At 44.0% G+C, this 22,616-nt stretch overlaps 1 protein-coding gene and 1 long non-coding RNA gene across 9 annotated transcripts in view; one reads left to right on the forward strand and one right to left on the reverse strand.

Annotated features, from left to right (window-relative positions):
- sema6c (semaphorin 6C) overlaps window positions 1-22,616 on the forward strand; it is a 220,482-nt gene that overhangs the window by 153,204 nt on the left and 44,662 nt on the right. For all 8 annotated transcript variants that reach the window (XM_062964943.1, XM_062964942.1, XM_062964945.1 and 5 more), the window contains 11 exons: window positions 5,015-5,072; window positions 7,738-7,794; window positions 7,886-7,987; window positions 10,813-10,903; window positions 13,960-14,082; window positions 14,266-14,354; window positions 15,743-15,960; window positions 17,514-17,645; window positions 17,770-17,925; window positions 18,900-19,073; window positions 19,180-19,317. In XM_062964943.1, the coding sequence (XP_062821013.1) occupies window positions 5,015-5,072; window positions 7,738-7,794; window positions 7,886-7,987; window positions 10,813-10,903; window positions 13,960-14,082; window positions 14,266-14,354; window positions 15,743-15,960; window positions 17,514-17,645; window positions 17,770-17,925; window positions 18,900-19,073; window positions 19,180-19,317 (1,338 nt within the window). The remainder of the gene's footprint in view (window positions 1-5,014; window positions 5,073-7,737; window positions 7,795-7,885; window positions 7,988-10,812; window positions 10,904-13,959; window positions 14,083-14,265; window positions 14,355-15,742; window positions 15,961-17,513; window positions 17,646-17,769; window positions 17,926-18,899; window positions 19,074-19,179; window positions 19,318-22,616) is intronic.
- On the reverse strand, window positions 11,023-15,851 carry LOC134294298 (uncharacterized). The gene is made up of 2 exons (XR_010001253.1): window positions 15,711-15,851; window positions 11,023-14,362 (listed from the first exon to the last, which is right to left on the reverse strand). It is a non-coding gene; the product is annotated as an uncharacterized LOC134294298 (long non-coding RNA).

Below are 22,616 nucleotides of genomic sequence, written 5' to 3' on the forward strand. Positions count from 1 at the left end.
AGACCGTGGATGATGGTACTCCAAATACCATCATGACCCACCCCATGACCCACTTAACGTCCTGGAGCGGATAGAGGAGGACAGACCGTGGATGATGGTTCTCCAAATACCATCATGACCCACCCCATGACCCACTTAACGTCCTGGTACGGATAGAGGAGGACAGACCGTGGATGATGGTACTCCAAATACCATCATGACCCACCCCATGACCCACTTAACGTCCTGGTGCGGATAGGGGAGGACAGACCGTGGATGATGGTACTCCAAATACCATCATGACCCACCCCATGATCCACTTAACGTCCTGGTGCGGATAGGGGAGGACAGACCGTGGATGATGGTACTCCAAATACCATCATGACTCACCCCATGATCCACTTAACGTCCTGGTGCGGATAGGGGAGGACAGACCGTGGATGATGGTACTCCAAATACCATCATGACTCACCCCATGATCCACTTAACGTCCTGGTGCGGATAGAGGAGGACAGACCGTGGATGATGGTTCTCCAAATACCATCATGACTCACCCCATGATCCACTTAACGTCCTGGTGCGGATAGGGGAGGACAGACCGTGGATGATGGTACTCCAAATACCATCATGACCCACCCCATGATCCACTTAACGTCCTGGTGCGGATAGGGGAGGACAGACCGTGGATGATGGTACTCCAAATACCATCATGACCCACCCCATGATCCACTTAACGTCCTGGTGCGGATAGGGGAGGACAGACCGTGGATGATGGTACTCCAAATACCATCATGACCCACCCCATGATCCACTTAACGTCCTGGTGCGGATAGGGGAGGACAGACCGTGGATGATGGTACTCCAAATACCATCATGACCCACCCCATGATCCACTTAACGTCCTGGTGCGGATAGGGGAGGACAGACCGTGGTTGATGGTACTCCAAATACCATCATGACCCACCCCATGACCCACTTAACGTCCTGGTGCGGATAGGGGAGGACAGACCGTGGATGATGGTACTCCAAATACCATCATGACCCACCCCATGATCCACTTAACGTCCTGGTGCGGATAGGGGAGGACAGACCGTGGATGATGGTACTCCAAATACCATCATGACCCACCCCATGACCCACTTAACGTCCTGGTACGGATAGAGGAGGACAGACCGTGGATGATGGTACTCCAAATACCATCATGACCCACCCCATGACCCACTTAACGTCCTGGTGCGGATAGAGGAGGACAGACTATGGAGGATGGTACTCCAAATACCATCATGACTCACCCCATGATCCACTTAACGTCCTGGTGCGGATAGTGGTGGACAGACCGTGGATGATGGTACTCCAAATACCATCATGACTCACCCCATGACCCACTTAACGTCCTGGTGCGGATAGTGGTGGACAGACCGTGGATGATGGTACTCCAAATACCATCATGACTCACCCCATGATCCACTTAACGTCCTGGTGCGGATAGTGGTGGACAGACCGTGGATGATGGTACTCCAAATACCATCATGACTCACCCCATGATCCACTTAACGTCCTGGTGCGGATAGTGGTGGACAGACCGTGGATGATGGTACTGCAAATACCATCATGACTCACCCCATGATCCACTTAACGTCCTGGTGCGGATAGTGGTGGACAGACCGTGGATGATGGTACTCCAAATACCATCATGACTCACCCCATGACCCACTTAACGTCATGGTGCGGATAGAGGAGGACAGACCGTGGATGATGGTACTCCAAATACCATCATGACCCACCCCATGACCCACTTAACGTCCTGGTGCGGATAGGGGAGGACAGACCGTGGATGATGGTACTCCAAATACCATCATGACCCACCCCATGACCCACTTAACGTCCTGGTGCGGATAGGGGAGGACAGACCGTGGATGATGGTACTCCAAATACCATCATGACCCACCCCATGACCCACTTAACGTCCTGGTGCGGATAGTGGTGGACAGACCGTGGATGATGGTACTCCAAATACCATCATGACTCACCCCATGACCCACTTAACGTCCTGGTGCGGATAGTGGTGGACAGACCGTGGATGATGGTACTCCAAATACCATCATGACTCACCCCATGATCCACTTAACGTCCTGGTGCGGATAGTGGTGGACAGACCGTGGATGATGGTACTCCAAATACCATCATGACTCACCCCATGATCCACTTAACGTCCTGGTGCGGATAGTGGTGGACAGACCGTGGATGATGGTACTCCAAATACCATCATGACTCACCCCATGATCCACTTCACGTCCTGGTGCGGATAGTGGTGGACAGACCGTGGATGATGGTACTCCAAATACCATCATGACTCACCCCATGATCCACTTAACGTCCTGGTGCGGATAGTGGTGGACAGACCGTGGATGATGGTACTCCAAATACCATCATGACTCACCCCATGATCCACTTAACGTCATGGTGCGGATAGTGGTGGACAGACCGTGGATGATGGTACTCCAAATACCATCATGACTCACCCCATGACCCACTTAACGTCCTGGTGCGGATAGTGGTGGACAGACTATGGAGGATGGTACTCCAAATACCATCATGTCTCACCCCATGATCCACTTAACGTCCTGGTGCGGATAGTGGTGGACAGACCGTGGATGATGGTACTCCAAATACCATCATGACTCACCCCATGACCCACTTAACGTCCTGGTGCGGATAGAGGAGGACAGACTATGGAGGATGGTACTCCAAATACCATCATGACTCACCCCATGACCCACTTAACGTCCTGGTGCGGATAGTGGTGGACAGACCGTGGATGATGGTACTCCAAATACCATCATGACTCACCCCATGACCCACTTAACGTCCTGGTGCGGATAGTGGTGGACAGACCGTGGATGATGGTACTCCAAATACCATCATGACTCACCCCATGACCCACTTAACGTCCTGGTGCGGATAGAGGAGGACAGACTATGGAGGATGGTACTCCAAATACCATCATGACTCACCCCATGACCCACTTAACGTCCTGGTGCGGATAGGGGAGGACAGACCGTGGATGATGGTACTCCAAATACCATCATGACTCACCCCATGACCCACTTAACGTCCTGGTGCGGATAGAGGAGGACAGACTATGGAGGATGGTACTCCAAATACCATCATGACTCACCCCATGACCCACTTAACGTCCTGGTGCGGATAGGGGAGGACAGACCGTGGATGATGGTACTCCAAATACCATCATGACTCACCCCATGACCCACTTAACGTCCTGGTGCGGATAGTGGTGGACAGTCCGTGGATGATGGTACTCCAAATACCATCATGACTCACCCCATGACCCACTTAACGTCATGGTGCGGATAGTGGTGGACAGACCGTGGATGATGGTACTCCAAATACCATCATGACTCACCCCATGACCCACTTAACGTCCTGGTGCGGATAGTGGTGGACAGTCCGTGGATGATGGTACTCCAAATACCATCATGACTCACCCCATGACCCACTTAACGTCATGGTGCGGATAGTGGTGGACAGACCGTGGATGATGGTACTCCAAATACCATCATGACTCACCCCATGACCCACTTAACGTCCTGGTGCGGATAGTGGTGGACAGACCGTGGATGATGGTACTCCAAATACCATCATGACTCACCCCATGACCCACTTAACGTCATGGTGCGGATAGAGGAGGACAGACTATGGAGGATGGTACTCCAAATACCATCATGACTCACCCCATGACCCACTTAACGTCCTGGTGCGGATAGTGGTGGACAGACCGTGGATGATGGTACTCCAAATACCATCATGACTCACCCCATGATCCACTTAACGTCCTGGTGCGGATAGTGGTGGACAGACCGTGGATGATGGTACTCCAAATACCATCATGACTCACCCCATGACCCACTTAACGTCCTGGTGCGGATAGTGGTGGACAGACCGTGGATGATGGTACTCCAAATACCATCATGACCCACCCCATGACCCAGTTAACGTCCTGGTGCGGATAGAGGAGGACAGACTATGGAGGATGGTACTCCAAATACTATCATGACCCACCCCATGACCCACTTAACAGCCTGGTGCGGATAGAGGAGGACAGACCATGGATGATGGGACTTGCAGTACCATCACTCAAATCGGCTCCCACAGAGCACTGCGACCTCCACGAATGACGGACATGGACCATATTTGTCACACAGATACCCCATTACCCACTTCACGTCCTGGTGCCGATAGGAGGAGGATGGACCATGGATGATGGGATTTGCAGTACTATCACTAGAATCGGCTCCCACAGAGCATTACGACCCCCACGAATGAAGGACATGGACCATATTTGTCACACAGATACCCCATTACCCACTTCACGTCCTGTTCTGACAGGAGGATGGATCGTGAATGATGGGATATGCAGTACCTTCATCCAATTCAGATGCAAACAAACCACACAAATGACAGACCTGGACAAAATTAGGCACACGGATTCTCAATGACCAACAGAAACTACCTGAAAAGTTTGGGGGATATTGACCTTGCCTTACGGGAGTTATAGTTCACCTGCATCCAGACAAATCGTGACCCCCATTGAAAATGGACCGGGACCAAACTTGGCACAAAGAACGGCCATGACCAACTGATCATACTGCTGTGGTGTGTTGGAATTGACCTTGATTCCGGGAGTTGTAGTTCACCCTTATCAAGAGTGCACAAAACCCAGCTGACAATGGATCTGGACTAAACTTGCCACACAGACCCAACATGTCCAACTCTACATACACACAAGATATTGGGGGTGAATGCCCTGGGGATCCGGGTGCCTTTGGGACATCTAGAACCCTAGGAAATCCACTGTTTTATTTTCTTTCTTCTGAAAAATAGATTCTGAGTGTTGGAGACTCGTCTTTTCTCCTGGTTCTGGTCATAATCACCTGAGGATCTAGAACCAAATGACGCTTACGTCAAATGGCAAACTCATTGTATATATTCCTCCCTTTTCTCTCTCCAATTTTAGGGACCACGTCTATGCCTTCAACCTCCAAAAGACCAAGGATGACTTCTCTCCAAACAAGGTAAGATTGACACCAGTGGATCTAGTTTGCAGTATTGGTTTCACTTGTACAGTTTGGATTCGAACTCAAACCTAGAACCACCATGAATGAGTAGTCAACAGGGCTATCTAGAACCACAGCAGTTGGCTGAGCTACGTAGAACTCATTCGAATTAACCGTCCACATGGCATGTTGTTGGTTGAGCTACCTAAGACCTCTGACAGCTGGTTGGGCCAGCAAGAACCTTCAAGCTACCTAAAGACCATAACTGTTGGTTGAGCTACCTAGAACCCCTGACAGTTTGTTGGGCCAGCAAGAACCTTCAAGCTACCTAAAGACCATAACTGTTGGTTGAGCTACCTAGAACCCCTGACAGTTTGTTGGGCCAGCAAGAACCTTCAAGCTACCTAAAGACCATAACTGTTGGTTGAGCTACCTAGAACCCCTGACAGTTTGTTGGGCCAGCAAGAACCTTCAAGCTACCTAAAGACCATAACTGTTGGTTGAGCTACCTAGAACCCCTGACAGCTTGTTGGGCCAGCAAGAACCTTCAAGCTACCTAAAGACCATAACTGTTGGTTGAGCTACCTAGAACCCCTGACAGCTTGTTGGGCCAGCAAGAACCTTCAAGCTACCTAAAGAGCATAATTGTTGGTTGAGCTACCTAGAACCCCTGACAGCTTGTTGGGCCAGCAAGAACCTTCAAGCTACCTAAAGAGCATAATTGTTGGTTGAGCTATCTAGAACCCCTGACAGCTTGTTGGGCCAGCAAGAACCTTCAAGCTACCTAAAGCCCATAGTTGTTGGTTGAGCTACCTAGATCAGAGATCAGTAGAGCAATCTAGACTATCGGGTACTTGACCAAGCTACCATAATACCACAATAGGTGGTTGAGTTATCTAGAACCCACAGTGGTTAGAACCCATATCTATTGAAAGTGTAGATGGCTTGTCTAAGAGCAAAGAATTGCTTGAACTACCTAGCAGTCAGTTGGGCTAGCCAGAACTTTCAGTGTTTGACTGAGGTACCTAAAAAGGTAGTTGATTGAGCTATCTAGAACATACAGTGGTAAGTTGTTCTACCTAGAACCTATATCAATTGAAAGTGTAGATGGTTTGTCTAAGAATAATTGCTTGAACTACCTAGAAGCCAGTTGGGCCAGCCAGAACCTTCAGTGTTTGACTGAGGTACCTAAAAAGGTAGTTGATTGAGCTATCTAGAACATACAGTGGTAAGTTGTTCTACCTAGAACCTATATCAATTGAAAGTGTAGATGGCTTGTCTAAGAGCAAAGAATAATTGCTTGACTACCTAGAAGTCAGATGGGCCAGCCAGAACCTTCAGTGTTTGACTGAGGTACCAAAAAAGGTAATTGATTGAGCTATCTAGAACATACAGTGGTAAGTTGTTCTACCTAGAACCTATATCAATTGACAGTGTAGGTGGCCTAAGTAAGCTGGTCTACCAATCACAGAGTAATTGGTTGAGCTACCCAGAAGTCAGTGGATCCAGCTAGAACCTTCAGAGTTTGACTGAGGTACCTAAAACAGTAGTTGGTTGTGCTGTCTAGAACCCACAGTGGACAGTTGTGCTACCTAGAACCCACATTAATCGACGGTGTAGTTGGTCTGTCTAAGTAAGCTGGTCTACCTAGAGTGCAGAATAATTGGTTGGACAACCCAGAAATCAGTTGAGCCAACTAGAACCTTCAGTGTTTGACTGAGGTACCTAAAACAGTAGTTGGTTGAGCTATCTAGAACATACAGAGGTGAGTTGTGCTACCTAGAACCCATATCAATTGACAGTGTAGTTGGCCTAAGTAAGCTGATCTATCTAGAACGCAGAGTAGTTGGTTGAACAACCCAGAAATCAGTTCAGCCAACTAGAACCTTCAGTGTTTGACTGAGGTACCTAAAATGGTTGAGTTATCTAGAACTCACCATGGTCAGTTGTGCTACCTAGAACCCACATTAGTTGACAGCGTAGATGTCTAAGTAAGCTAGTCTACCTAGAGTGCAGAATAATTGGTTGAACAATCCAGATATCAGTTGAGCCAACTAGAACCTTCAGAGTTTGACTGAGGTACCTAAAACAGTTGGTTGAGCTATCTAGAACCCACAGTGATCAGTTGTGCTACCTAGAACCCACATTAATTGACAGCGTAGATGTCGAAGTAAGCTGGTCTACCTAGAGTGCAGAATAGTTGGTTGAACTACCCAGAAGTCAGTTGGGTCAGCCAAAACCGTCTGTGATTGACCGAGGTACCTAAAACAGTTGGTTGAGCTATCTAGAACTCACAGTGATCAGTTGTGCTACCTAGAACCCACATTAATTGACAGCGTAGATGTCTAAGTAAGCTGGTCTGCCTAGAGTGCAGAATAGTTGGTTGAACTACCCAGAAGTCAGTTGGGTCAGCCTAAACCATCTGTGATTGGCTGACCTAGATAGCTCAACAGTTGGTTGAGCTATCTAGAACTCACAGTGATCAGTTGTGCTACCTAGAACCCATCTTGATAGGCAATGTATTTGCCCTGTCTGGAACATTTTGGGGTTGAAAAACACTGTCCTGCCAGCATAAGACCTAGCACATGGGTTCTAGGTGCTAGGTCTTGTGCTATCTAGAACCCAAGTTTATATTTATTTATTTATTTCTCCTACAAATGACTTTTTCATTCTGCCTTCTCAGCATCTCACGTGGAAGACTCAGGATATGGAAAATTGTGCAATGAGAGGAAAGCTTCGGGTAAGAACCGCAAGGTGTAAGAACTAGGACGTGGTTTGTGGCCTGATACGTTTGGCCTTGAACCCTTTCTGCCCCTTCTTTCTTTCCGCAGAACGAATGTTACAACTACATCAAAGTCCTGGTCCCGAAAAACAACCAGACGCTCCTGGCCTGCGGGACGAACGCCTTCAACCCCATGTGCCGGACGTACAAGGTACAAAATGCCCCGTTCTTGTCCGGATGCAAAGTAACACAATGTGCTACTACGTATCCCAAAGGGAAGATTAGGTGATTCGGACGCCTAGAGCATAGCTTTCCAAACTTTGCATGTCAGAGACATGCTTTGTAGGCATGCATCTTTTTGCAACACAGTAATTCAGTTACAAGTAAACCAGGGTGTTAAACCAGGCCCTTATCAGAATTTCATATAATATAATAATATAATAATATAATATATAATATGCAAGTTGCTTCTGGTGTGAGAGAATTGACCGTCTACAGAGACGTTGCCCAGGGGATGCCTGGATATGTTCCCATCCTGCTGGGAGGCTTCTCTCATGTCCCCCTAAGCTAGAGCTAACAGATGGGAGCTCACCCTGTCCCGCGGGTTTGTCAATGTCTATTGTTTCCAAATGCCGGCTGAGATCTTTTGGCACAGCACCCAATGTTCCGATCACCACTGGGACCACCTGCACTGGTTTCTGCCAGAGTCTTTGCAGTTCAATCTTGAGGTCCTGAGAGCAGCTGAGTTTTTCCTGTTGTTTTTCGTCAATGCGACTGTCACCTGGGATGGCAACACCAATGATCCAAACTTTTTCTTTTCCACAAATGTGATGTCTGGTGTGTTGTGTTCCAGAACTTTTGTCAGTCTGGATTCGGAAGTCCCACAGTATCTTTGCGTGCTCATTTTCCAAGACTTTTGCAGGTTTGTGATCCCACCAGTTCTTTTCTGCTGGGAGGTGGTACTTGAGGCATAAGTTCCAATGAATCATTTGGGCCACATAGTTGTGCCTCTGTTTGTAGTCTGTCTGTGCGATTTTTTTACAGCAGCTGAGGATATGATCAATGGTTTTGTCAGTTTCCTTGCACAGTCTGCATTTGGGGTCATCAGCTGATTTTTCGATCTTGGCCTGAATGGCCTTTGTCCTGATGTCTTGCTCCTGGGCTGCAAGGATCAGGCCTTGTGTCTCCTTCTTCAGGGTCCCATTCGTGAGCCAGAGCCAGGTCTTCTCCTTATCAGCTTTTCCTTCAATTTTGTCAAGGAACTTTCCATGCAGTGTTTTGTTGTGCCAGCTGTCAGCTCTAGTTTGTAGTGCGGTTTTCTTGTACTGGTTTTTTGTCTGCTGTGCTTTGAGGAGTTTCTAATTTTTTACTTCAATCAAAGCAGGTTCTTCACTTTGCTTTCCATATTCTGCCAGGGCATGTTCTTCTTCTTTGACTGCTTGTTTGACTTGAGTCCTCAGCCCCCTGATCTTCTAGGCAGATACGGACGGTCAACATCACTGCGAGGGTGCAGTGAATGATGAATGGTCATGAGTTTTCTTGTTTTTTTGTCCAAATTGTCCAGTTCCACCTTGTGTCCAATTTATAATGCCAGCAGTATATCTTATGACCGGTATGGCCCAGGTGTTTATGGCCTTGATGGTGTTGCCTCCATTAAGCTTGCTTTTGAGAATTTTTCTGACCCTTTGTGTGTATTCTTTGCTGACCACAGTCTTCACATGTTCATGCTTGATGTTGTCCAGCTGTAATATGCCCAGATATTTATAGGCTTCTGGCTGGTGACACTTGATCGTTTGGCCGTTAGGCATATTTATGCCCTCACTTTCCATGATTTTTCCCTTCTTCAATGCCACTGTCGAACATTTGTCCAAACCAAACTCCATGTTGATATCAGGGCTAAAAATTCAGACAGTGTTGGTCAGAGACTGGATTTCACTTTCCGTTTTCCCATACAGCTTCAGGTCATCCATGTACATCAGATGTGAAATTTTGTGAGATTTCTTAGATGTTTGATAGCCGGGATTTGTTTTTTGTAAGACTGTTGACAGAGGGATCATGGCAATAATGAAAAGCAGAGGGGACAATGAGTCTCCCTGGAAAATTCCTCTCCTGATGTTGACAAGTCCATAGCTTTCATTTCCAATAAACAGATCAGTTTTCCAGTGCTCCATCATCATCATCATCATCATCATCATCATCATCATTAGCATTATTATTATATAATATTTTAATATACCTACGTTTTATATAATCTTTAGGTTTGGAAGATACACACACACACACACCCCGTACTCTCTCACACACACACATATTCAACTGCCCTGAGAGGGCAGTCTAGAAATAAAGTATTATTATTATTATTATTATTATTATTATTATTATTATTATTATATGTATTATTTTAATATGCCTACGTTTTATATAATTTTTAGGTTTGGAAGTTTGAATATATATGTGATATATATATATATATATATATATATATATATATATATATGTATAACACATACATACACACACACATACATATACATATATACGCACATACACACACACACACACATATCTATATATATAAAAGGGTAATGGAATCACGGCACCGGACAAAACAACTAAACTAAACGCCCCACAACCTCGAAAATTGACAGCACAACTTCTCATCCATGCCTCTACGTTCATACAACAAAAAGAAAAGAAAAATAAAGTCCTAGCCACAGCAATGCATGGCCGGGCACAGCTAGTATATATATATATTCAACTGCCCTGAGAGGGCAGTCTAGAAATAAAAATTATTATTATTATTATTATTATTATTATTATTATTATTATTATTATATGTAATATTTTAATATGCCTACGTTTTATATACCAGTAATCTTTAGGTTTGGAAGCCTTTCCTTTACACAGGCTCTCTGTCGGGAGGGCTTTGACTGTGTAGTTCCGCTTAGCCGAAGGGGGTTGGACTAGATACCCTTTGGAGGTCCCTTCTCACCATTGATTTTGGAGCTCATTTTCCCTCCTTTCCTTGGACCCTAGATCAGCACCTTGGAGCAAGAAGGCGAAGAGCTCAACGGCCAAGCCCGGTGCCCTTTCGATGCCAAGCAGCCCAACGTGGCTCTTTTCGCAGGTACGTCAAAGGCATTTCACCCCATATCCATGCTCCCAACAGCCCGTGTTTCTAGTCCTCATTGAGCCACGGGACTTCAGCTTGGAGGGCCTCTATTAAGAAAGCTAAAGAGCACTATATTAGACCATTTTCCTTTTATCTCTTTAAGAAAACTTGAAGCTGAGCCAACAATACAGATATTCAAAACATTGCCGCTTACCAGATGATGGGTTAACTGAAACTGGAGTAAACCTGGGAACCAGTAGTAAACGGCTTATGTAAACAGCTTGTAAACAGCTTACTTCAGCTCACAGCCAGCTACTCTAAATAACATCTATTTGACCATTTATTGTCAACAAACTGAAGCTACAGCCTATTGACTGCATTTACATCCCGAGGAGTCCTACAGAATTGCTCCAAGACTACAGAGACTTTGATTTGTTTTGACTCCAAGCCAAGTTTGAGCCAATTGATTTGCACACTGATACATTGAGTTTTACAGCATATTACATGCATTTGGAGAGACTGGATGTACACATACTGTGTCGCTAACAAACTTTAGTTGGAGTCTTGTTGATACATGTCTGATATATGTTTTATACTGAAAACTGCTCTTGTAGCATTTAAATCTGGATGATTGCAGTCTATAAATCTTTGTAAGTTGCAACTGTGTGCCACTACAGCTGACAGAATTCGGTTATCAGTTGTATTATTATTTGTATTATTGTTAACATTATTATGTATATCAGGGGTCCCCAAACTTTTTAAACAGGGGGCCAGTTCACAATCCTTTGGACTGTTGGAGGGCCGGACTATAGTTGGCCACCGAGCAATAATTAATAATAATAAAAATAAATAAATAATAATAATAACAGCAATAATAATAAAAAAGGGTTGGAAGAGACCCTTTGGGCTATTGAGTCCAATCCCCTTCTGCCTTTGTGCACCGAAAGCACAAGCAAAGCACCCCTGACAGATGGCCACCCAGCCTCAATGTTAATAATAATAATAATAATAATAATAATAATAATAATAATAATAATAGCAATAATAATAAAAAAGGTTTGGAAGAGACCCTTTGGGCCATTGAGTCCAATCCCCTTCTGCCTTTGTGCACCAAAAACACAAGCAAAGCACCCCTGACAGATGGCCACCCAGCCTCAATGTTAATAATAATAATAAATAAATAAATAAGGGTTGGAAGAGACCCTTTGGGCCATTGAGTCCAATCCCCTTCTGCCTTTGTGCACCGAAAGCACAAGCAAAGCACCCCTGACTGATGGCCACCCAGCCTCAATGTTAATAATAATAATAATAATAATAATAATAATAATAATAATAATAGCAATAATAATAAAAAAGGTTTGGAAGAGACCCTTTGGGCCATTGAGTCCAATCCCCTTCTGCCTTTGTGCACCAAAAACACAAGCAAAGCACCCCTGACTGATGGCCACCCAGCATCAATGTTAATAATAATAATAAATAAATAAATAAGGGTTGGAAGAGACCCTTTGGGCCATTGAGTCCAATCCCCTTCTGCCTTTGTGCACCAAAAACACAAGCAAAGCACCCCTGACAGATGGCCACCCAGCCTCAATGTTAATAATAATAATAAATAAATAAATAAGGGTTGGAAGAGACCCTTTGGGCCATTGAGTCCAATCCCCTTCTGCCTTTGTGCACCAAAAACACAAGCAAAGCACCCCTGACAGATGGCCACCCAGCCTCAATGTTAATAATAATAATAAATAAATAAATAAGGGTTGGAAGAGACCCTTTGGGCCATTGAGTCCAATCCCCTTCTGCCTTTGTGCACCAAAAACACAAGCAAAGCACCCCTGACAGATGGCCACCCAGCCTCAATGTTAATAATAATAATAAATAAATAAATAAGGGTTGGAAGAGACCCTTTGGGCCATTGAGTCCAATCCCCTTCTGCCTTTGTGCACCAAAAACACAAGCAAAGCACCCCTGACAGATGGCCACCCAGCCTCAATGTTAATAATAATAATAAATAAATAAATAAGGGTTGGAAGAGACCCTTTGGGCCATTGAGTCCAATCCCCTTCTGCCTTTGTGCACCGAAAGCACAAGCAAAGCACCCCTGACTGATGGCCACCCAGCATCAATGTTAATAATCTATATATATAAAAGAGTGATGGCATCACGGCGACCGACAAAACAACAAAACTACAGGCCCCCCAACCTCGAAATTTGACAACACAACCCATCATCCACGCCTCTAGGTTGATACAACAAAAAGAAAAGAAAAATAAAGTCGTAATTAGAGGGAGAGGAATAATTGCTTTTCTCCAATTGCTGCCAGTTAGAGGGCTAAGCTCCTCCAACTTGGTCTCCTAGCAACCCAATAAAAAATAATTAAAAACACTAAAAAATAATTAAAAACACTAAAAGATTAATACAATAAAATACTATAATGAGAGAAAATAACTAAAAATAATACAAGAAAATAATAAAATATAATAAATAAAAAGATAACTTACAATAAAATTAATTAAAAAATACAAATAACGTCAAATAAAAATTACACAACAATTTTTAACCAATACCACCACCACTTTGCCACAGCAACGCATGGCCGGGCACAGCTAGTAATAATAATAATAATAATAATAATAATAATAATAATAATAATAATAATAATAATAAAAAGAGGGTTGGAAGAGATCCCTTGGGCCATTAAGTCCAACCCTCGTCTGCCTCTGTGCACCAAAAGCACAAGCAAAGCACCCCTGACAGTTGGCCACCCAGCCTTAATGTTGTTGTTAATAATAATAATAATAATTAATAATAATAAGGGTTGTAAAAGAAAAAGAGACCCCTTGGGTCATTTAGTCCAACCCCCTTATGCCCTTGTGCCATGGGGGCCGGATAAATGGCTTCGATGGGCCACATCCGGCCCCCGGGCCTTAGTTTGGGGACCCCTGATGTATATGATGCTCTAATATACATATTGTGTTCTATGGTTTGAACCTTTATCGTGGTGCACATTTTTCAGATATTGTTCAGAATAGACAGCTGTCTTTAGTTATTATTTGTCTATTTTTCCTTCTCAGACGGGAATCTCTACTCCGCAACGGTGGCCGATTTCCAAGCCAGCGACGCCGTGATCTACCGGAGTTTGGGAGAGCGGAGTCCCGTGCTTCGGACGGTCAAATACGATTCTAAATGGCTCCGAGGTGAGATTGAGCTAGAAAAAAAAACGTAAGCCAATTTGGCGATGCGGCAGCAACAAAGGCCAATGCGATTCCAATAGGCGATGCAAACCAGAATGTAGTCTAGATGGCTTTTGGAGCGGATATCAAAGCCAGGAGCATCCAAAAGAAATTCACATTTTTTTCTCTCCCTTCTTTTGAACCCAGAGCCTCACTTTGTACATGCTCTGGAGTACGGCGATTACGTCTACCTCTTCTTCCGCGAGATCTCCATGGAGTACACCACGCTGGGACGGGTGAGTGTCTGAAAGCGGAGGGAAAAAAGATTCAAGCCATTTGCCTGTGAAGTTGACTGCGAGGACCATCTAGATGCCCTCATGGTACCCCAATTTGGGTTCTATTTACCTTTTATGCCAGTGATGGCCAACCTATGACACGCGTGTCAACACTGACACGCTTAGCCATTTTTGCTGACACGCTTTTATATATTATATAAATACTAGCTTTACCCGGCTACGCGTTGCTGTGGCTCATCGGAATGATTTGTTGGCCAGGTGGAATAGCAGTGAATAGCCTTGGTTCCTGAAAGACTGGCCGTTTTGTTGTTCTGGAAGTCCTTGCTTGGTGACCTGGATTGCAATGAATAGTGTCGGTGTGAATTGTGTTATTAGTTTTTTTTATTAGTATTTAATAGCATTGTAATGTGAAAGCCTGGGTGCTTTGTGCCTGGGGAATTCATGTGTTTGGAGGTGTTAGCTGGCCCTGATTGTTTCGTGTCTTATAACTCCAAACCGTGGTTGATTCCTGTCTGGTGGAATCCTTTCTTGGGTGGTGTTAGGTGGCACTGATTGTGTCATGGTTTTTATGTTCGAAGCCTGGCTGATTCCTGCCTGGGGTAATCCTTTGTTGGGAGGTGTTAGGTGGGACTGATCATTTTGTGTCGGTGGTAGACCTGTTTTGAGAGTGTTGTTCTTTATGCATTGGTGTGGAGAAGTGTGGTGGTGTGGTTTCTAAATTGTAGAGTTTTAAAAAAATTATTTGTGTATTTTGTTATTTTTGTTCATGTTTTGGGTTTTGCATGTATGGCGCATGCGCTCTTCATCTTTCCTGGGTTTTGGGGTCTTGTGGGTCTCGGTTCCGTTTGGGGGGTTCAGTTGTGTTGTATGAACCTTGAGGCAAGGCTTTTGCGTTGTGTTGTCAAGTTTGGTGGTTCTGGGGCATATAGTTGTGTTGTTATAGTCACGGCCCAAATAACTTTACCTTTATATATATATAGATATATACTGTATATACTTGAGTATAAGCCTAGTTTTTCAGCCCTTTTTTTTAAGACTGAAAAAGCCCCCCGCGGCTTATACTTGGGTGAGGGTCCTGGTTGGCTTATATTTGGGTCAGCTTATACTCCAGAATATATGGTACATTTATTATTTTTCTCCATTATTATTGGTATTATTACATTTATTATTTTTCTCTATTGTTGCTACTATTACATTTATTTTGCTCTATTTTTATTATATTTAATAATATAATACATTTATTATACTAAATAATAAATACATTTATTAATACATTTATTAATTCACTCTGATCTTATTATTATTATTATTGCATTTATTATTTTACTCTATTTATTATTACATGTATTATTTTACTCTGAATCCGCCGTGTTGTCCCGCACCCTCAGGTGGTCTTCTCCCGCGTGGGCCGGGTCTGCAAGAACGACATGGGGGGCTCGCCGAGGGTCCTGGAGAAGTATTGGACCTCCTTCCTCAAGGCCCGGCTCAACTGCTCCGTCCCCGGAGACTCCTTTTTCTACTTCGATGTCCTCCAAGCTGTCACCGACGTGGCCCAGGTCAACGGCCGCCTGGCCGTCTTCGGGGTCTTTACCACCCAGTCCAACAGGTACGGACAAAAAAGAAAATAATATCAATTATTATTATTATTATTATTATTATTATTATTATTATTGTATGACACGGCAAACAAGATAGATATGCTGGATTTCGTATCACAAAATCACAAGTCGAAAAATCAGAAACTCCTCAAAACACAGCAGACAAAAAACCAGTACAAGAAAACCGCACTACAAACTAGAGCTGACAGCTGGCACAACAAAACATGGCATGGAAAGTTCCTTGACAAAATTGAAGGAAAAGCTGATAAGGAGAAGACCTGGCTCTGGCTCACGAATGGGACCCTGAAGAAGGAGACAGAAGGCCTGATCCTTGCAGCCCAGGAGCAAGACATCAGAACAAAGGCCATTCAGGCCAAGATCGAAAAATCAGCTAATGAACCAAAATGCAGACTGTGCAAGGAAAACAACGAAACCATGGATCATATCCTCAGCTGCTGTAAGAAAATCGCACAGACAGAGTACAAACAGAGGCACAACTATGTGGCCCAAATGATTCCTTGGAACTTATGCCTCAAGTCCCACCTCCCAGCAGCAAAGAACTGGTGGGATCACAAACCTGCAAAAGTCTTGGAAAATGAGCACGCAAAGATACTGTGGGACTTCCGAATCCAGACTGACAAAGTTCTGGAACACAACACACCAGACATCACAGTTGTGGAAAAGAAAAAGGTTTGGATCATTGATGTCACCATCCCAGGTGACAGTCGCATTGACAAAAACAACAGGAAAAACTCAGCCGCTATCAGGACCTCAAGATTGAACTTCAAAGACTCTGGCAGAAACCAGTGCAGGTGGTCCCGGTGGTGATCGGCACACTGGGTGCCGTGCCAAAAGATCTCAGCCGGCATTTGGAAACAATAGACATTGACAAAATCACGATCTGTCAACTGCAAAAGGCCACCCTACTGGGATCTGCATCATCATCCGAAAATACATCACACAGTCCTAGACACTTGGGAAGTATTCGACTTGTGATTTTGTGATACGAAATCCAGCATGTCTATCTTGTTTGCTGTATTGTAATAAAATAATAATAATAATAATAATAATAATAATAATAATAATAATAATAATAATAATAAACATCACACAGTCCTAGACACATGGGAAGTGTTCGACTTGTGGTTTTGTGATACGAAATCCAGCATATCTATCTTGTTTGCTGTGTCATAACATAATAACAACAACAATAATAATAATAATAATAATAATAATAATAATCATAATCATAATCAAAATAATACATCAGACAGTCCTAGACACTTGGGAAGTGTTCGACTTGTGATTTTGTGATGCGAAATCCAGCATATCTATCTTGTTTGCTGTGTCATACAATAATAATAATAATAATGATGATGATGATGATGTGTATATTGTTGATACATCCTGTATCCCATCATTGGAGCGAATAATACATTGTGTGAACACTTGTGTTGCTTTGAATGTCATGATCTGCTTTAAGTCTCATTTACAAGAGGAGAATGGGATATAAATTAAAATAATAATAATAATTAATAATAATAATATCATCACCATCCAGCATCACAGGTTCAGCCGTCTGTGCCTTTTATATGGACGAAATAGAGCGGGTCTTCAATGGCAAATTCAAGGAGCAAAAGAACGCCGACGCGGCCTGGACCCCCATCCCGGAGGAAAAAGTGCCAAAGCCCAGGTAATACTAACAATACCCCAGGTATGAAAGTCATGGTCCAAGTTTTAAAATGAAGATGCTAGTCCTCATTGTCATCCTGGCAACCTTTCATTCCCAACTCACGATGGTTTCTTTTCTCCGTCAGGCCTGGTTGTTGTGCCGGGATCGGGAAAGCGTCTGGTTTCCGGACCTCCAACGATTTCCCCGACGAGATGCTGAGTTTCATCAAGTCCTTCCCGCTCCTGGACGAAGCCGTGCCTTCGGTCACCGGGCAGCCCTGGTTCACCAAGACCGCCAGCAGGTAAGGAGGCGAGAAGACTCGAACTCGGGACTCCGGGATTTGGATCTTAGGATTCCGGGATTCGAGCTCAGCACTTTCTCTGGAGTTTTTTTAACTGAAGCTTATGGCCATCTGCTGGGAGGGATTTCATTGTCTGCCTTAATTGCAGAAAGGGGTCAGACTAGATGCCCTTTGGGGATCCCAAGTCTAGCAAGGCATAGACTGGAAGTCTAGTGGAGTTTTTTGCATTGAAGCTGGATGGCCATCTGTTGGGAGGGATTTCATTGTCTGCCTTAATTGCAGAAAGGGGTCGGACTAGATGCCCTTTAGGGATCCCAAGTCTAGCAAGGCATAGACCAAGAGTTTAGTGGAGTCTCCGTATCTCTGGAGTTTTTTGCACTGAAGCTGGATGGCCATCTGCCGGGAGGGATTTCATTGTCTGCCTTAATGACAGAAAGGGGTCAGACTAGATGCCCTTTAGGGATCCCAAGCCTAGAAAAGCATAGACCAGGAGTCTAGTGAAGTCTCAGTTTCTCTGGAGTTTTTTGCATTGAAGCTGGATGGCCATCTGCCGGGAGGGATTTGATTGTCTGCCTTAATTGCAGAAAGGGGTCGGACTAGATGCCCTTTAGGGATCCCAATTCTAGAAAAGCATAGACCGGGAGTCTAGTGGAGTCTCCTTTTCTCTGGAGTTTTTTGCACTGAAGCTGGATGGCCATCTGCCGGGAGGGATTTGATTGTCTGCCTTAATTGCAGAAAGGGGTCGGACTAGATGCCCTTTAGGGATCCCAATTCTAGAAAAGCATAGACCGGGAGTCTAGTGGAGTCTCCTTTTCTCTGGAGTTTTTTGCACTGAAGCTGGATGGCCATCTGCCGGGAGGGATTTCATTGTCTGCCTTAATTGCAGAAAGGGGTCGGACTAGATGCCCTTTAGGGATCCCAAGTCTAGCAAGGCATAGACTGGGAGTCCACTGGAGTTTTTTGTCCCATAACAGGTATAAGCTGACCCACTTGGCTGTGGACACGGCGGCCGGTCCTTTCAAAAACTACACGGTTCTCTTTCTGGGCTCGGAAGACGGGACGGTGCTGAAGGTTTTGTCCCGGACGGCCGAGAACTCGACGGTGGAGACCGTCTTGCTGGACGAAATCTCGGTCTACAACCCTTCCCGGTGAGCTCTCTAGAGAGGGGACGGCCATCTGTCGGGAGGGCTTTGATGGTGCCAGAACGGGGTTTGTCTTGGGGTTTCTTCCAGTTCTGTGATTCCGTGATCCTAGGTGCAGCGTCAAGAAGGACGACCGCCGGGTCCTGGATTTCGAGCTGGACAAGGCCAACCACGCTCTTTACGTGGCTTTCTCGGGCTGCGTGGTGCGCGTGCCTCTCAGCCGATGCTCGGCCCACAGCGCATGCCGGAGGTGAGCAAAAGGGGAACCTAGCGGGCATCTAGTCCATCCCTGGACAGACAAAAAGGTGCCCAAGTATGGTGTCCCATTGAGAAGAAATCCCGATTCTTGGAGTCTCGTTTCAGACAGAAAAGTGGGATGGTGATTGCGGAGAAGAGACGTTGGATGTTTATTTAATTATACTATTATATTATAACCACTGCCACTGTCATGAAGACTTTTACAACAACAGTTAAAACATCCTGCTCAGACTGAACAGAATATCCCACTTCTGACACCAAAAATGTTATGAATAACTTTTCAATAACTTTAAAGCGGGGGTGCAGAGGGCCGGTCCACAATCCTTCAGACTGTTGAGGGGCCGAATTATCATTTGAAAAAAACAAAACAAATTCCTATGCATACTGCACATGTCTTATTTGTAGTGCAACAACAACAACAACAAAGCAGTACAATATTTAAAAATGAAAACAAATTTAACCAACATAAACCTATCAGGATTTCAGTGGAAAGTGTGGGCCTGCTACTGGCCAATGAGATAGTCAAGTGAATTAGGATTGTTGTTGTTGTGTGTCTTCAAGTCATTTCAGACTTTGGCCGAGCTTAGTCTAAAATTAATTATTTATTTACTGCATTTATTTTCTACATTTATATCCCACCCTTCTCATCCCGAAGGGGACTCAGAACAGCTGTATGTACACACTATATATTATATTATTAGCATAACACAATATTAGCATTATATATTACTACTAGCTGTGCCCAGCCACGCGTTTCTGTGGCGTTGTCTGGTGGTGTTGGTGAGAAATTGTTGAGGTAGTGGTGGTATTGAATGTCTGTTGTATGGTTGTCTTTATGTGTAGTATGCACACTGAAGTGGATTATATGGCAGTGTGGAGTCAAGATAATCCAGTTCAAAGCAGATAATATAAGATTCTAAATGGGTTATATAGCTGTATGGAAGGGCCTTGAGTCTACACTGCCATATAATCCAGTTAAAATCTGATAATCTGTGGAAGAGGCCTAAGTGAGGCCTAACTGTGCCTGTCCCCTGGGCTGAGTAGGTTGCTAGGAGACCAAGTGGGCGGAGCTTAGCCTTCAAACTGGCAGCAATTGGATAAAAACTATTATTCATCTCCCTGTAATTAGGACTTTATTTTTCTTTTCTTTTTGTTGTATCAACCTAGAGCTGTGAATGATGGGTTTTGTTGTCAAATTTCGGGGTTGGGGGGCCTGTAGTTTTGTTGTTTTGTCCGCTGCCCTGATTCCATCACTCTTTTATATATATAGATATTGAACTCTACCACTATACTATTATATAATATGTAATATATAACATATAATTAATATTATTATATGGTATTACTATTAGTATTATATTGTATAACATAATGTTATTATCAATATTATATGTATATACAATATATTATATTATTAAAACTGATATAAAAATATTATATTATAAAACTGAGGGCGGGGGCCAGGTAAATGACCTTGGAGGGCCGCATCCGGCCCCCGGGCCTTAGTTTGGGGACCCCTGCTTTAAAGCATAGGTTCTTTTTATTGCAATTTCAGTCTGAGAGGTATAGCAGAATTTTTACAGAACAACAAAGAACAACATTTAGACATACAAACATACAGATTCTATGCAACTACATTGGATTCACAAACAACCTACAGTTACATTGGCTAAGAAACAAACAAGGGGGGGGTGTTACATTTTCATTCATCATTCACACACAACATGCCTCCATCTTCATGCACACAAATATTACCATATTCTCTCTCCCTTCTTGGAGAAGCACCTGCTTAGGCCAGACCCAGCTTCCACTGCTGACTGCCAAGACATAGTTCCAAAACGCCAAAACGCCAAAACTTCAAAAAGACCATGACTTCAAAATGCACTCTTTTCTCTTCCCATGAGAAAAAGAGGCCCCAAACAGTGAACAGAATCCTGCTTTCCCAGAGCAGATCTTCCCCTCCCAAGGACACCATCTCCACTGAGCATGGCGGGTGAACAGCGTCGCTGTCTGTCACACCTCCTGGACTGTCATAAGGTCACTTATATAGCAATATTTTGCTGATGATGTTGTCCCAAAGTTCTAACACATTGCTGGGAGGTGTTAGCTGGCCCTGATTGTTTCCTGTCTGGAATTCCCTTGTTTTCAGAGTGGTGTTGTTTGCGATATTTTATGTGCTTCTACTGTCTGTGGCCCTGAGAAAACAGAGAATTTGACTTAGGTGATGGGAATACTTTGCTGGGAGGTGTTAGCTGGCCCTGATTGTTTCCTGTCTGGAATTGCCTTGTTTTCAGAGTGGTGTTCTTTGCGATATTTTATGTGCTTCTACTGTCTGTGGCCCTGAGAAAACAGAGGATTTGCCAGACTTTGATGATGGGAATACTTTGCTGGGAGGTGTTAGCTGGCCCTGATTGTTTCCTGTGTGGAATTCCCCTGTTTTCAGAGTGTTGTTCTTTATTTAGTGTTCTGATTTTAGAGATTGTATTGTTGTGTTTTATTATACTCTCAAGGACACCATCTCCACTGAGCATGGCGGGTGAACAGTGTCGCTGTCTGTCACACCTTCTGGACTCTCATAAGGTCACTTATATAGCAATATTTTGCTGATGATGTTGTCCCAAAGTTGTAAATTAGTGATAGACGTCTTCCATCCTGGAATATCCTCAGTTTCCTGGACCAGATGTTGATTCCTCTTGATTGGTGTTAGCAAACAAGCAGCTCTGCCCCAAAAGTTCATCAAGTTAGCAAATGTTGACAGATGTTAACAGATGTAAACATTTCTCTTATCAGTCGCAGTTCTTATCACAGTTTGCTGGGCAGATCAACTATTTCAGGTCTCATTAGCAGGTTTTAATTACAATTCCTGAGCAGGTAGTTAATGGTTTGCAGGCATTAGTCTTCATACTGGTGTCTTCAAATGTACTAACTCATTCATTCCTCTCATTCATACCACATATCATAAATTCATATTTCATTTGATCTTGTTACACCACCAGTGTAAAGATGTTTATAATGTGGCCACCAGATGTAATGTGGCCACGCTTGCCACCACTATGGGAAGATATAGCCACTAGCTACTTAGAGAGGAGACCTTTTAAATTTTGTTTTTCTTCTTTCTTCTTGTTTGTTTTTGATGGTAATATATATGACAGAAGCTGAGATGTTTAAAAGAACAATAACACGTTTATTCCGGCACAAAGCTTAATGGTTACAGTAACTTTCTCTTTAGAGGCACTTTGGTTAACAGTTGCAAGGCTAGGATGAGGTGTTTCAAACTTCTTAAAATGTCAC

This window comes from Anolis carolinensis, unplaced genomic scaffold (assembly GCF_035594765.1).
Source record: "Anolis carolinensis isolate JA03-04 unplaced genomic scaffold, rAnoCar3.1.pri scaffold_14, whole genome shotgun sequence".
Taxonomy (NCBI): Eukaryota; Metazoa; Chordata; class Lepidosauria; order Squamata; family Dactyloidae; genus Anolis; species Anolis carolinensis.